General features: G+C 42.9%; 1 protein-coding gene across 1 annotated transcript in view; it reads left to right on the forward strand.

The window, feature by feature from the left end:
- Polr1A (RNA polymerase I subunit RpI1) overlaps positions 1-5,938 on the forward strand; it is a 59,409-nt gene extending 53,471 nt beyond the window's left edge. The window contains exons 30-33 of the mRNA XM_080276953.1: positions 842-988; positions 1,530-1,686; positions 2,302-2,446; positions 5,802-5,938. Coding sequence (XP_080133079.1) covers positions 842-988; positions 1,530-1,686; positions 2,302-2,408 — 411 coding nt within the window. The 3' untranslated portion in view covers positions 2,409-2,446; positions 5,802-5,938. The remainder of the gene's footprint in view (positions 1-841; positions 989-1,529; positions 1,687-2,301; positions 2,447-5,801) is intronic.
- The last annotated feature ends 9,398 nt before the right edge of the window (positions 5,939-15,336 follow it).

Raw genomic sequence — 15,336 nt, forward strand, 5'->3', positions numbered from 1 at the left:
TATAGTGAGGTTGGATGTGGAGGGAATGGAAAATAGGAGTGCATTTATTTATTTATTTATTTTTTTTATTTATTTATTTTTTTTTAAGTACTTGGGTAGTGTGACGAGTAAGGATGGAAGTTTCGTGGGTGAAGTGCTTGAAAGAGTACAGCAAGGAAGAAAGGTTGCTGGTTCTTTGAAAGCAGTGATAAGGAACAGGGAAGTGAGGATGGAAGTAAAAAAGTCACTTCATGACAGTATTTTGATACCAACTTTAACATATGAAAAATGAAGCTTGGACCATGTTGGAGGGACACAAGTCAAGAGTGAGAGCAGTGTAAATGAGTTTTTTGAGTGGAGCATGTGGAGTCACATGGAGACACAGACTGATAAATGAGGAAGTGAAGGAGCATTGTGGTGTGGATGTAGATGTGATAGAAAGCGTTAGGAGAAATACATTGAGGTGGTTTGGCCATATGGAGAGGAAGGAGAACAAAAGACTGATGAGGAGAGTGTATGTGAGTGAGGTGGAGGGGGGGAGAGGGAAAGGGAGGCCAAGGATGAGATGGAGGAATGGAGTGGAGATGCATATGAGGGGGTGTGAGCTGAGAGCAGGACAGTGAAATGGCGTGGGACAGGGTGACATGGAAGCGATTTGTTTGTGGGCACCCAGTACAGGATTAAGGAGTCTGGCAATAGGTAGATAGATAGAAAAAGTAACTGTCTTCCATAACAGTCCTTGTGAGGGGTCTTTCCTGAACTGAATTAAACTATTTGGTAGAGGTAAGAATAAAACTAAATAGGTCATCACCCCAATTCAGTAGGTTAATTGAAGCCTTATTTTCCTCATCACTCATTACAGAAAATGTTTGAATACGAACACTTACTGGCAGTGAATCAGCTGTACACAAACAATATCCACCAGGTAGCTGAGTTGTATGGCATTGAGGCAGCACAGCGCTCTATCATCAGAGAACTGAGAGCGGTGCAGTCTGCTTATGACATAAAGGTATGCAATATGTTGTTATATGGATATACAGAAGTTTCAGTATTAAGTTATCAATCGTATGCATTCAGTTAATTTCCCTCTGTCTCTCTCCTTGGTTACTAGTCAGGTTAGCCCTCTAGTCTGACTACAATTAGTTGTCAATTGAGCTGATATAGGTTAGGGATCTTTGTAAGGTTAGAGAGCCTGCAGTGATCACTTCTCATTGTTCATTGGCTTCACATGACCAAACCATTTCAGGATACTCCCAACACTTTTCAGACATTCATATCAAGACCACAACATTCCCAAGCTTCCTTGTTTGTCTGTGTATCTCCCCACGTAGCTCCACACACACTCCTATCCGATAACTCATTTCTTCTCATTCATAACTTGTGCCCTTACAGCAAAGGTCCACATTTCATTTCCATATATTATAGTCAGTTTCATTTCATCTGATGGAACTGGGGCACTCCCACAAGTTGGGCACTGAGTTGTGGTTGGTTAGAGTAAACTTGATATAACTTTCGGATCACAGTACTATAACTTGCTTATTTTTTGTCAGGTTGACTTCCGGCACTTATCCTTACTAGCAGACTACTTCACATGTGAGGGTGTATATAAAGCATGCTCCCGACAGGCCCTAGCATCCTGCCTCTCACCCCTTCAAAAGATGTCCTATGAGACCTGCACAGAATTCCTAAAGGCTGCACTACTCAGAGGTTAGTCAGGAAAGTGTAGTATTGAGTGCTAGTGGTAGTAATGGTGATGATGATGATGAACTTACTGGGACTATCTAGTATTAAACCTAAATACAATAAATATCTTACACTGGGGGTGCTCACCATTGACTCACATGATGTAGTGCTGCTCTCAGGTGCCTGCCCTTTCCTCTCTTCCTTCTTGTTTTCCTTCCTCCCTCTTATGTCCTTTTCATTCTTTCTTTCCTTTTCCTTCTGTCTATGGGTGACTCAACACTGAGTGACGTGCCAAATGGTTTCCTGTACACCAGGAAACCATGTACTACTCTGGGTGGTAACCATATAACCAAACTATGGCGCCTGGTGGTTTAATGGGTACTGTACTTAGGTCGCTCCAACTGGATTGAGCCTGTGTCAGTATATATCTAAGGGGTGGTTGGGGTTTATTGCTCATGTTATGCCACTCAGGGATGAGTGAGGCTGGTCACTCTTATCTTAAATGTCAGGACCAACTTGCCTAGCCCCTGTCTCCTACGCTCTTCATGGGGCAACGCAGGATGAGATGATGTATGTATGTATGTATGCATAATTATCCAAAACCTTACTAACTACATCTCATCCCAATACTTCACACAGGTGAGGGCGATCGCATGGCATCTCCAACAGCCAACATTGCCCTGGGTCAGCCTATCAAGCTTGGCACTAACTCCATGCACATTCTCCCAGTCATCAGCTTGTCCTGACCTGCTCCTCAGTTATAGTAGCAGAGTGCACAGATTCTGTAAGATACAGTTCCAAATTAACCACTTAAGTCCAGTGGTTTAATTTTGTATTACAGTTCAGGTATTCCTCACTTAATGTTAGGATTCTGCTGAAAGATTTGATGTTATGAAAGTTGAAGCATTCCAATGGGGGACAGTTGCGAGCAAGTTTCTTTTTCTTTTTCATGCTCACTAGCCCCTATCTCGCCCAGTTCTTAGACTGGAAAAGGGGTATGGATGATGATGATGGTGACACACAATTTGCTTCACTTTTAAACATTTTCACCGTGGAAATGTTGCATATACTTTAAACTCTGCCTGGGATGTTTGTTTAAGCAACTGTTGGTTTATCATTAATTTACACCGGTACAGTATTTAATTTTGGTGCAACTGTTATGATATGGGTTCATGAGGATACATTGCTGGAGATCCCAAAGTTGGCCTGAGGGGAGATACATTTACCTAATCAAAGTTCAAAACCAATCAGGTACTGGAGATTGGGAGCTCCACTGTCTTTTATCAATGTCACCACATGAAGGTGACCCTCTCTACAGACATGGGGGAATTACAAGGGTATTGTAATCGATGACCATTACGAGTGCTTTGCAAACTTCAGATTACGATTACAGTTATAATTACAGTAAAAGTAAGAGTAATCGATTATGATTACGATTACCTAAGAAGTAATCAAGATTACATGTACTGTTATGCACTATATAATTATGAGCACGTTTCTTTTATACTTGACATTGATTAAGTAAATAGCTGAAGTTAGTTTTTAAAAGCAAAAATATCATCCAGTAATATAAAACTGATATTTTCTAGGGATATGTATCATATTTGCAAATCATTTTGATAAGAATTGCCTGCGTAAGGAAGAACATAGGGTTAAGCTTTGCAGAATCTATGGTGACTGTTACTCTGGATAAAAATATACTGTACAGTGCAATGTCCAGGAAGTTGTTCCTTTATTTTTTTTGCCAAGTTGCAATACAAATGTGTTTTAATAATTCAAGCACCGAGAGTTTTCTTCACTTTGTCCTTGACCCTTTCATGTCTTCATTCACAGTCAGCAATGGCCTGTTTAAGAGAATCTATGGGTGACAAAATGTTCGTTATTCAAGTATGCTGGCTCCGAATGGGCCATTCCTGGTTCTCTCATTGATTTTTAATGGAGGACTCTCCCCCTATTTTCTGTGTGGAATGCTTCGTCCCCCTGACTCTTCGGCTTTTGCTGATGGTGTCCACTGTTGGGGAATTGCGCCATCGTTACCTCTCTGAGCACCGGGCAGGAGAGGGATTGTAGTCTTCTGTTGGTACTTGGAGAGGATGCTTGTTGTGGTGGAGGGGGAAACCTTTGCTTGGTGTAGGCAGCTGCACTACCGTGTAAAATTTAGTATACAGTGGTTTTAGTGTTCTTAGTGTTTTAGTGTTTTTCTTGTTTTAATTATGAATTGTATTTTGTGTGTGTGTGTATGTATGTGTGTGTGTGTGTGTGTGTATGTGTGTGTGTGTGTGTGTGTGTGTGTGTGTGTGTGTGTGTGTGTGTGTGTTTCATCTTTTCGAGTGCTTTTATTCTCGTTGTCGTCCGGCGGCATATGACCCTGGTTGTTGTATCGCCAGATTTTATTGTATATACTTATTCAGTTCAATTTACCCTACCCTACTCTTCTCAACCCTACACTAGCCTACCTCAGCCTACCCTACCCTACCCTACCATTGCCGACCCAACTCTACCCTACTTTAACCTACCCTCCCCTGTACAGCCCTTTCACCACTACATTATTTTTCCTGTTTTCTTCTCTCTACCTTCGGATTATTTTCTTCACCTCTACAGTAGAGAGAAATTTCGAACTGGAAGGGTTAAATACTGCCATCATCAACCCCATCTCTATCAGGGGATCTCCCAAGCTGAATAAAATCATGCGGTCAGCTAGGACAATGTAAATAAGTTGTACTCGGCTTGAAAGATTAAATGATTCTGTCCCGTCATCCTAAGAGGGTTTTCTGAAGCTGTAGGATATCGTCAGAAGCTAGCAAAGAGTAAAAGTGACATCCGCAAACCGAGAGCTCTGCGTCCAGCGCTCCGCGGTTCAAGTCCCAGAGGTGGACAGATGTTTTGACGTGTAGACGTTACCAAGGCGTAGCTTGGTGGCCTACCCTTTAATATTCTGGACTAATGGTGGTCTAGCCTCGTGCACCTGCGCTCCACCACAAAAAAAAAAATAAAAATAATAAAAAGGAAAGCCAAGCGTCATGAATGAACTAAAGGACTGAACTAAGCGGAGAAGAACAAAAATCGTAGAGAAGATCGCCCCAAATTTGATGAGACAGTGTAGTATAACTGAGTGAAATAGGCGTTGGATATGACGGAACTAAACGGCAGTTATACCCACCTCTCTTCTGTACCCTACACTACCCTGATTCAGCCTACCCTACCCTACCCAGCCCTACACTACCCTACCCAGCCCACCACCACCCAGCCCTATCTTACCCTGCCATAACCTATCCTACCCTCCCCAACGCAACCATAACCTACCCATGCTTACCCTCGCCTGCCGTAATCGACCCACCTCTATTCAACCCTGCCATAACCGACCCATCCCTACCCTACCTCGGCATAATCAGCCCAATCTAACCTCACCCTGCCAAAACCGACCCAGTCCTACCCCACCCTGCCAAAACCGGCCCAATCCTACGCCGTCCTGCCAAAACTAACCCAACCTTACCCCACCCGGCCATAACCGACCCAACGCTACCCCACCCTGCCACAACCGTCCCATCCCTACCCTACCTTAACCAAACCAGTCTTATCTAACTCATTGTCCACATTAACACTTTTTTCCATTTTCATCTTTCTTCCTCCAGACGATTTTCTTCAACTCTGGAGATAAATTTCGTACTGGAGGGGTTAGATACGAGGGGATCTCCTAAGCTGAATAAAATCGTCCGGTTACCTAGAACAAAGTAACTAAGTCATTCTCTGTCTGAAGGGGTTATTGTGTCTGTCCCATCATCCCGAGAGGGTTTCTTTAAGCTCCAGGAAATCGTCTAAAAGTAGCAAAGTGTAAACATGACGTCACACTTGGTCTAGGCGCCACATATCGAATCCCGGAGGTGAACAAAGGTTTTTATATCATATAGACGTTTTATATTTTATATTTTGCAACTTTCAGAGGCATTTACTCAGCTTTAGGAGTCTTATGGATAGGCTCAATCAAACGTATCGAACCTCCCATGTTAGAAAAAATAGCTTACAGAAATGCGTCTCATACAGAAGAGGCGGAATGGACAGATCGAGTGACTAAGATATTGAATTATGTATATGACTGGTTTTGTTGTTTTTTATTATTATTATTATTATTATTATTTCAGGCAAATGTCCCAGGCTTCTACACTGGCTGACTAGCGAATATTATTAAGTCTCCCGTGGCTCCGTGCTCCTTCCACTCAAGAGCCTGCACTTCACGCATTCCACGCACAAGATGGCGCCACTGCTGCATTCCTGCGAAGACGAGAGGTCAAGTGGACGACACTTGCTTTTTGTTTGTTTGTTTACTGTAATTGCTTAAAGTTGTGATCCCTCCAACTTGAATGCTCAGTTGTAACTATAGATAACTAGAATACGATGCTAGTCACGAAGAAGGGCTATGAAAAGATACAGAGCTCGTAGTATTGGCTGGATGAATCACTCTTGCATGATAATCAAAGACGGTGAATAAAACCCACACTTGTAGACGAAGAATATAATTACCAAACAGTTTCGGTGGACACTGCCACCATTTTCAGTGGTCAAGATAGTGAGAGGGAGTGACATACTGACTATACAAGGGTTCCTTTTTATGCGTGTGTGTGTGGAAGGGTGGAGTAAAGGTGAGGTGGGGTGGGGTAGATTATAAGCGGGGATTAACCCAAGGGGGATTTTGGGGGGGACATTACCGGACAGGTCAGGTGTAATTCCTATCTGACCTTACCTGTGTCGTAGCAGGAAGGGTGGGGTAAAGGTGAGGTGGGGTGGGGTAGATTGTATGCGGGGATTAACCCAAGGGGGATTTTGGGGGGGACATTACCGAACAGGTCAGGTGTAATTCCTATCTGACCTTACCTGTGTCGTAGCAGGAAGGGTGGGGTAAAGGTGAGGTGGGGTGGGGTAGATTGTAAGCGGGGATTAACCCAAGGGGATTTTTTTTTGGGGGCCATTACCGGACAGGTCAGATAGGAATTACACCTGACCTGTCCGGTAATGTCCCCCCAAAATCCCCTCGGGTTAATCCCCGCTTACAATCCCCCACCTCACCTTTACCCCACCCTTCCACACACACACAGGCATAAAAAGGAACCCTTGTATAATCAGTATGTCACTCCCTCTCACTATCTTGACCACTGAAGATGGTGGCAGTGTCCACCGAAACTGTTTGGTAATTATATTCTTCGTCTACAAGTGTTGGTTTTATTCACCGGCTCGTAGTATTTTTTTCTTTTAACTAAAATACATGAAATAAGCTGCAAAAATACGAAAATACGAGCTTACTTAATGTAAATGAATTATAGTACGTTCAGGATGGAGGGAAGGCATTTTGTATTTTGTTTGTGATGTTATAGTGCAGTGGTTCCCAACCTTTTTGGTCCTGTGGCCCCCCGAGAAAATTATGAGAAGCTCCATGGCCCCTATATAACTTAGATCGTATATTTATATATTTTTAATATTTGATATTGTGCAGAAAACGGTAATTACCCCAATATACTTAAGGCTAAACTAGCACAGTAAGGTATATTTCATATTTGATTTCTGTCAGGTTTTACCCAGACCAAATACCTTATAATATCTTATATTACCAATAAGGCCCATGGCCCCTTGGGGGCCATGGCTCCTAGGTTGGGAACCGCTGTTATAGTGTCTCTCAGGATCCTAGGATCCTGTCTCGGCTGAACCAAATTGTCTGGCGTCAGCTGGAACATGATGCTAGAGTTATGTCGGTCGTGAGGGGGTTAATGGTGACGGTATTGACACTGTCAGGCTCCTATGACTCACTCAGTCGAATAAAATCGTCTGAGTCAGCTGAAATGGGGTACTAGAGTTGTCCCAAGCACCAGAGGGTTAAGAATCTTAGTGAGAGGGAGTGACATACTGACCATTCAAGGGTTCCTTTTTATGTGCGTGTGTGTGTGGAAGGGTGGGGTAAAGGTGAGGTGGGGTGGGGTAGATTGTAATCGGGGAGTAACCCAAGGGGGATTTTGGGGGGGACATTACCGGACAGGTCAGGTGTAATTCCTATCTGACCTTACCTGTGTCGTAGCAGGAAGAGACATGTCCCTTCCTGCTACGACACAGGTAAGTCGCACAGGTCAGGTGTAATTCCTATCTGACCTTACCTGTGTCGTAGCAGGAAGGGACATGTCTCTTCCTGCTACGACACAGGTAAGGTCAGATAGGAATTACACCTGACCTGTCCGGTAATGTCCCTCCCAAAATCCCCCTTGGGTTAATCCCCGATTACAATCTACCCCACCCCACCTCACCTTTACCCCACCCTTCCACAGACACACGCATAAAAAGGAACCCTTGAATGGTCAGTATGTCACTCCCTCTCACTAAGATTCTTAACCCTCTGGTGCTTGGGACAACTCTAGTACCCCATTTCAGCTGACTCAGACGATTTTATTCGACTGAGTGAGTCATAGGAGCCTGACAGTGTCAATACTGTCACCATTAACCCCCTCACGACCGACATAACTCTACAGTAGCATCATGTTCCAGCTGACGCCAGACAATTTGGTTCAGCCGAGTGGGTCTGGGGCCTGGGGGGCACTAAATGAAAATATCCAAAAAATATTAAAGGGGGGGGGGCTATATCAATTTTGCCACGGGAGGTATACCAAAATTGGACTTTTTAATAAAACCCCCTCCTCTCTCACTCACTCCCTGTGTTTTGTATATACCCCTCTCTGTCTGCCTGTGGTGTGTCTGCTGTCTCCCTGTGGTGTGTCTGTCCCACCCTGTGTGTGTGTGTGTGTGTGTCTACTGTGTGAAGGTGGCTGTGTACTTGTCTTGTGTGTGTGTGTGTGTCTTGACGTGTGTATGTATGTAGTAGTGTGTGTGTGTCTTGACGTGTGTATGTATGTAGTAGTGTGTGTGTGTCTTGACGTGTGTATGTATGTAGTAGTGTGTGTGTAAGTGTCTTGGTGTGTGTGAGCTAAGTGTAAGTATGGGGGCCTTGTGGTTTTAAGGAAAGCCTGCTACGCAAACTTCCCTCAGCCACATTTTAAAGAAACCTCTATCACACCGGGACTTGAACCCGGGTCTTCCTGATTAGGAAGCCAGCACCATGCTGACCATGCTACCGCGGCCCCATAAGGGTAGCGGCTAAAACTTCTACTGTATTTTATTTCTTTACATGTTACAAAAAATTGGAAATTGAACAACATGCACAGACTAAACTAAATTGTCATGTACCTATTAGTCTCTTTAGGAGGAGATATCTCGAAATTTTCTGAGCTACTTGGAATACCTAAGCCTGCAGTTTAATGCTAATCATGAACAAGTGCTATGGAAAGAATATAGAGCAGTTGCTACTTATATAAAGGGAGAAAGTAAAAACTAGAACTTAGACTGCTATCCAACGGCAAGACTTAAACGATTAACCATATATTACATAAACTTAACACACTGAGTGACACAGAAACAAAACATATGATACAAATTCTTTAATGAAACTTATAATGAGAGTACAAATGACAAAATATACACTGCACAGGAAGACAGTACAGTACTCAGTGGTCATACCTTCTGTGAGATTGAGAATGAAAGCCTATCTGTTGTACCGATTTATAAACGGAAGAGATGAATCGCTAAATTTGATCCAGAGTAAAAAAGAATAATAATAATAATAATAATAATGAATACATAAAACAATAAAGACAAACCATATAGACTACATGTCCACACTAAACTGACAAAAACCTGGCATCTCTCCACCTTGAATGCTGAGCTGTTTCTAGAGATAAAGACTAGATTATCATGCAAATCACAATGAAGATCTATGGGGAGGATGCAAAACCATAATACTGTCTTATTCTGCCACTTAGATACAGGAACTAAGCAGCAGAAGGACTAAAATTTGTCAAGGTGAGCCAACTACAATGACACAGATAAAGTCTGAGATTATATAATGTGTAATCATGAACTGATTGCATCATTCAGTAAAGATTACAAAAGGAAAAGCTATCAAATCTGAAAGTGTAAGTACTATACAAGATATGATTAACCTTGTACATCCATATTCTGAGATATGCTTCCTATATCATAGCCTACACACAAATTCATCCCCCTCAACAGTAATGGCATATTCCTGCTGTCTCCTGACTTCCAATCAACTTATGAAACCTCTCTCCTAATTACAGTACAGTAATATGTTAATGAAGGCTGCTAGTAATTACCTTCAGTATGATAATTCTTATTTAAAGGTAGCAGCAATGGCTAATGAAGGATGTAAGGTATGCAGTCCTTCCAGTTCAATATACTATATCTCCAATCAGGCTTTATCCAGTGTCTCTCCTACACATGTTAATACCTTCAGTCTTCACTAGTTTAACTCACAGAGCAGGGATTTTTTTTTTTTTTTTTTTTTTATGCCATCTCATGATTATATTTAGCTTTGTATAGACTTCTGGAAGTGTAGGGGCTAGGCACAGCCTCACTGAACTCCTGCAATAGCAGAGACTTTGCATAAGTTGAATAAAACTGCCTTCTGGCACTATGAATAAACTGAAAAGGGCATCACAGGGATTGCAAGAGTTAAAGGGACTCGCGGAGTTTATATCCCCGATGTAAACAAACTACCCATTAGTTTTTACGCACATCCTCTCATTTTTTCCAGCCAATTATTTATTTTTTCCAGCCAATTAACCTACTATGCCTGCCCATGTACAGGATCACATTCGACCTTAAAACCTAAACAGATAGTGTGAATATCAGGGGATTTAAGTAGCACTGCTTACTCGAGTTTAAAGGGACATCTTGGTCACCTGGAGATACACACCGCCGTATATCATCCTTATAGCTAATAATTACAACTTACATCAGCCGACTACACCTCTCGATAATGACAGCAAACACTGATAAACACATGGGCATAAGAATTACCATAATAAGAAGTAGACTAACACCGTAAAGAATAAAATCTTCACTCATCTCCAGCATCTCTCAACGTTGCTCCCATAATGCACCAGTGACGTCACACTTCAAATTAAACATTTACTTATTAAATTTTAAGAAGAAAATTTCGTGAATATATTATCAGTCTTTTAAACATTAATTTTCGTGCAAACTGAATAGAGAGGTAAGTAACGTGTTTCTTGTTAAATTAAAGATAACCCCATGAATCAGTGGCATCATCATCTCTCTCTCTGAAATTCCATACAGAGTACCAGAGTAGGATCACTATTTACTGTCCTGCCGATATATCTCTACAGTTTTACAAGGGGATTTAAAAATAAACGGCCTGGTGGTGGTGGCAGGGGATAAAATTTTGCGATACCAGTCTCTAATCTGCTGCCATTCCCTACAGAACCTGAGCATAATAGAAGAGAAATTAGCCCAGGTTGATGCAGCAATTCTTAACTCAAAATTGCCCCAAGAACAACTTTCTGAAGTTTGTCAAACATTTCATGGAACACCCTGTATGGGAAATTTGGATAAAATATTGGTGAAAGAGAGAGAGATTGTCCAGGTGCTTGAGGGTGCGAAAGTGGATGTATGAGGAATAACTGAAACAAAATGGAGAGGAGAAAGTGTGAGAGAATGGGAGTATGGATGGGGTATTGCAGGAGTAGGTGAGAATGAGAGGGCAAAGGAAGGAGTATGTATAGTTGTGAATAAAAGATGGAAGAGTAGCATAAGACAGTATGGATCAGTTGGGTCAAGGATTGTGTGGGTAAAGTTGAAAGTTGGAATACAAATGTGGGCGATTGTGTGTGTGTATGCACCAACGCAAGATCGTGCTAGAAGAGTGAGAGAAGAGTTCTGGACAAATGTGGAAGTGTGCATGGAAAAGTTTGGAAGGAATGAGAGAGTGTTTTTGATTGGTGATATGAATGGTAAAGTTGGGAATGTGAAGGTGGATGGAATAGTTGGTGAGTGGGGTGTGCCTGCTGAGATAGATGAGAATGGGAGTGCGTTAGTGGACATTTGTGCTGGGAGGGGGTTGGTGATAGCCAATACCCTCTTCAGGCATAAAATGATCCACAGGTATACATGGCGAGTGATGAGAAGGGTGGGTGGTGAACTGAATGACAGGAAGGCAATGATTGATTATGTGTGTGTGGATGAAAGGATGCGAAGATGTGTAAAGGATGCAAGAGTGTATAGAGGTTGGGGGAGTGGACTTTCTGACCACTACTTGGTGGTGGCCAGAATTAGGATTCAAGTAAGATGGAGGAATAGAAGAAGGGAAAGACGAGAGGAAGGAGTAGTTGCAAGGAGAGTGGAAAGGTTACAAAAGGATGAGAAAAAGGCAGAGTATAAGAGAGAAGTGGAGGAACGATTGGGCAAAGATGAATTGGAGCAGATGGGAGACGTGGAAGGTGTGTGTAGGATATTTACAGAAGAAATATGTGCAGCATGTGATGTGGTGTGTGGAAGGAAGAGAAGACGGAGGGGGGTGCAAGGAACGGCGTGGTGGACTGAAGAGCTGAGACAGGCTGTGGCACAAAATAAGAAAGCATACAAAGAATGGATGAGAAATAGGGGCGTGGAAGAAGTTGAGAGGCAGAAGAGAGAGTTAAATGTAGAAAGAAAGAAAGAGGTTAAAAGATTAGTGAGAGAGAGTAAGAAGAGAGTGGATGAGGAATTTGGAAGGAATTTGAGTGTAAAGTGGAGGAACTGTAAGAAAATGTTCTGGAAAGAGGAGAAAAGAGTAAGAGAGGGTGGAAGTGAAGTTAGCAGGGGAGTGAAAGATAAAAATGGTAGATTACTAGTGGAGAAGGGAGAAAAAGTGAGCAGATGGAGAGAACACTTTAAGGAATTGTTGAACATAGAGGATGGAAGTAATGCGAGTATAAGTGGCTGGGGAATGGCTGGGAGGAGGAGGGAGCTGAGAAGACAGGAAGAATTCAGTAGGATAGAAGTTGTGGAAGCAATGAAGAAAGTTAAATCTGGGAAAGCCCCAGGAATTGATGGAGAGTGTGGTGAAATGCTGAAGCACGGGGGAGAGATAGTAGTAGAATGGATGTGGAAGATGTGCAGATTGGCCTGGGAGGAAGGTAGAGTCCCGGAGGATTGGAAGTCAGGTATAATTATTCCCTTGTACAAAGGAAAAGGGGAAAAAGAAGTGTGTGGTAATCAAAGGGGCATTTGTCTTCTTAGTATAATAGGAAAAGTGTATGGTAGGATACTTATTGACAGAGTCAGAGAAAGAACAGAGAAATTAGTTGGAGAAGAACAGGGAGGCTTTAGGAAGGGAAGAGGTTGTGTAGATCAGATATTCATTCTTAGATCTTGAGTGGAAAAGTTTCTAGAGAAGGGAAAGAAGCTGTATGCGGCTTTCATGGATTTGGAGAAAGCATATGACAGGGTGGATAGACAAGGATTGTGGAAAGTGTTAAGAATATATGGAGTAGATGGGAAGTTGTTGAATGCTGTGAAGAGTATGTACGATGATGCGAAGGCTGCAGTGCGTGTGGATGGTGAACTAAGTGAATTTTTCTCTTTGAAAGTTGGGTTGAAACAGGGATGTGTCATGTCTCCATGGTTGTTCAATCTGTACATGGATGGGGTAATAAAAGAGGTACAAGGTAGGGTAGTGGATGCTGGAGTGGCCCTGGTGAAAGAGGATAGTGTCTGGAAACTCCCTGTACTGTTGTTTGCAGATGATACTGTGTTGTTGGGTGAAGACGAAGGGGAGCTGCAAGGCTTGGTGGATGAGTTTGGGAGAGTGTGCAAGAAACGGAATCTAAAGGTGAATGTAGGGAAGAGTAAAGTGATAGTCTTTGAGAGAGGTGAAGTCAGTGAATGTACAGCGAGGTTGGATGGTGAGGAATTGGAAAATGTGAGTACGTTTAAGTACTTGGGTAGTGTGATGAGTAAGGATGGAGGTTTGGAGGGTGAAGTTCTTGAAAGGGTACAGCAGGGAAGAAAGGTTGCTGGTTCTTTGAAAGCAGTGATAAGAAACAGGGAAGTGAGCATGGAAGTGAAAAAGTTACTACATGACAGTATTGTGATACCAACTCTAACGTATGCAAGTGAAGCTTGGACGTTGTTGGAAGGACACAAGTCAAGAGTGAGAGCAGTGGAAATGAGTTATTTAAGAGGAGCCTGTGGAGTCACATGGAGAGACAGGCTGACGAATGAGGATATAAAGGAGCGTTGTGGTGTGGATGTGGATGTGATAGGAAGCGTTATGAGAACACACTGAGGTGGTTTGGCTATGTGGAGAGGATGGAGGGTGAAAGACTGACGAAGAGAGTGTATGTGAGTGAGGTGGAGGGGGGAAGAGGGAGGGGGAGGCCGAGGATGAGATGGAGGGATGGGGTGGAGAGGTATATGAAAGACGGGGGTGTGAGTTGGGAGCAGGGCAGTGAAATTTAGGGGGACAGGGCGACTTGGAGTCGATTTGTTTGTGGCCACCCCAAACGGGATTGAGGCGTCTGGCAATAGATAGAGATAGATAGAAGATTAAATAACTAAAGCTAACACTGATTTGAACTAATACACATCTGGTCCACAGGTCGTGCTGGAGTCTGCTGCCTTGTTGCTGCTTCCTTGCCACACTGGTCATACCCTGCTGAAGTTTGGTCTGCCCTGCCGTGAGAAGCCTGACGGTGGTGTGGTGTCTTCCCCTACTCTGAGATGCCTGGTGGTGTGGTGGTGGTGGCGGTGGTGGTGGCGGCGGCGGTGGCGGCAGGGTGTCGTGTCATCCCCAGCCGTGAGATTACTTGCTGCTGCTGCTGGTGATCTGCCCTGACCTGCCGAGAGAAGCTTGGTGGTGATGGTGTGATCTGCCTTGCAAGTCCAGGATGTTCTGTGGACAAATGCTACTTTTGAATGCATATTTTATATTGCTGTCTCTGTTAATGTATTTTGTACTGAAGTATTAATAATGAAAACTTAAATTTTCTGTCTTGTTTCATTACCTTTTTAACTGTGGCTTTGACTTAATATAGGTGATAAGTATATTGCGCTCTGCAGTCTTGTGTGTTGTGGGGACGGCTTTTGTGATGAGCTAAGACATTCTGATCGCTTCACCAAATTACTGTTCAGCCGTGTGATCAGTGGACATAAAAGATTATACAATACAATGATATACAGCTAAGCATAAAAAAGGTTATGGGAATTCTCCACCATGCAATCAGTGGACCTAAATTAAAGCCTATATTATAAAGCTAAGCCTGAAGAGGGTTGTGGGAAATAGATAATGATGCAGGGTAGACACTGGTAATGTTCACTGAGCCGTGCCCGCAACACACAAGAACTGGGTGGCGTAATATATGGACCACCTTGTATAATGAGAGGCCGTAAGTGTGTGCTGACTCACAAACTTGCCACCAATGCCCCGTCATAACTATTACTGTGTCTTGTAGGAAGCACAAAGAAAACAGGCCACAGAATACCTCCTTGTCTCTTGTTCCTCCTACACAAACATACACGCCTTTCTCTTTAACTTGGCACAGAGTTTTATTTAAAGCATACCAGAATGTCAGGCAGATCAGTAGCAGAAGTAGACAATACTACAGCCCTACATTCTTTCCACAGCACTCATTCGTGACTAACATCATATTCTAGTGATAACTATCGCTACTACTCGGCAAACTGTATGGAAACTATAAGCTATCTGTCTATCCATCTATCTATAGCCAGACGACTTAATCCCGTAAGAGGTGGCCACAAACAAGTGGCCTCTATGCCACCCTGTCC

This window comes from Coenobita brevimanus, chromosome 67 (genome assembly GCF_032717465.1).
Source record: "Coenobita brevimanus isolate Jiangsu-jjx chromosome 67, ASM3271746v2, whole genome shotgun sequence".
NCBI lineage: Eukaryota > Metazoa > Arthropoda > Malacostraca > Decapoda > Coenobitidae > Coenobita > Coenobita brevimanus.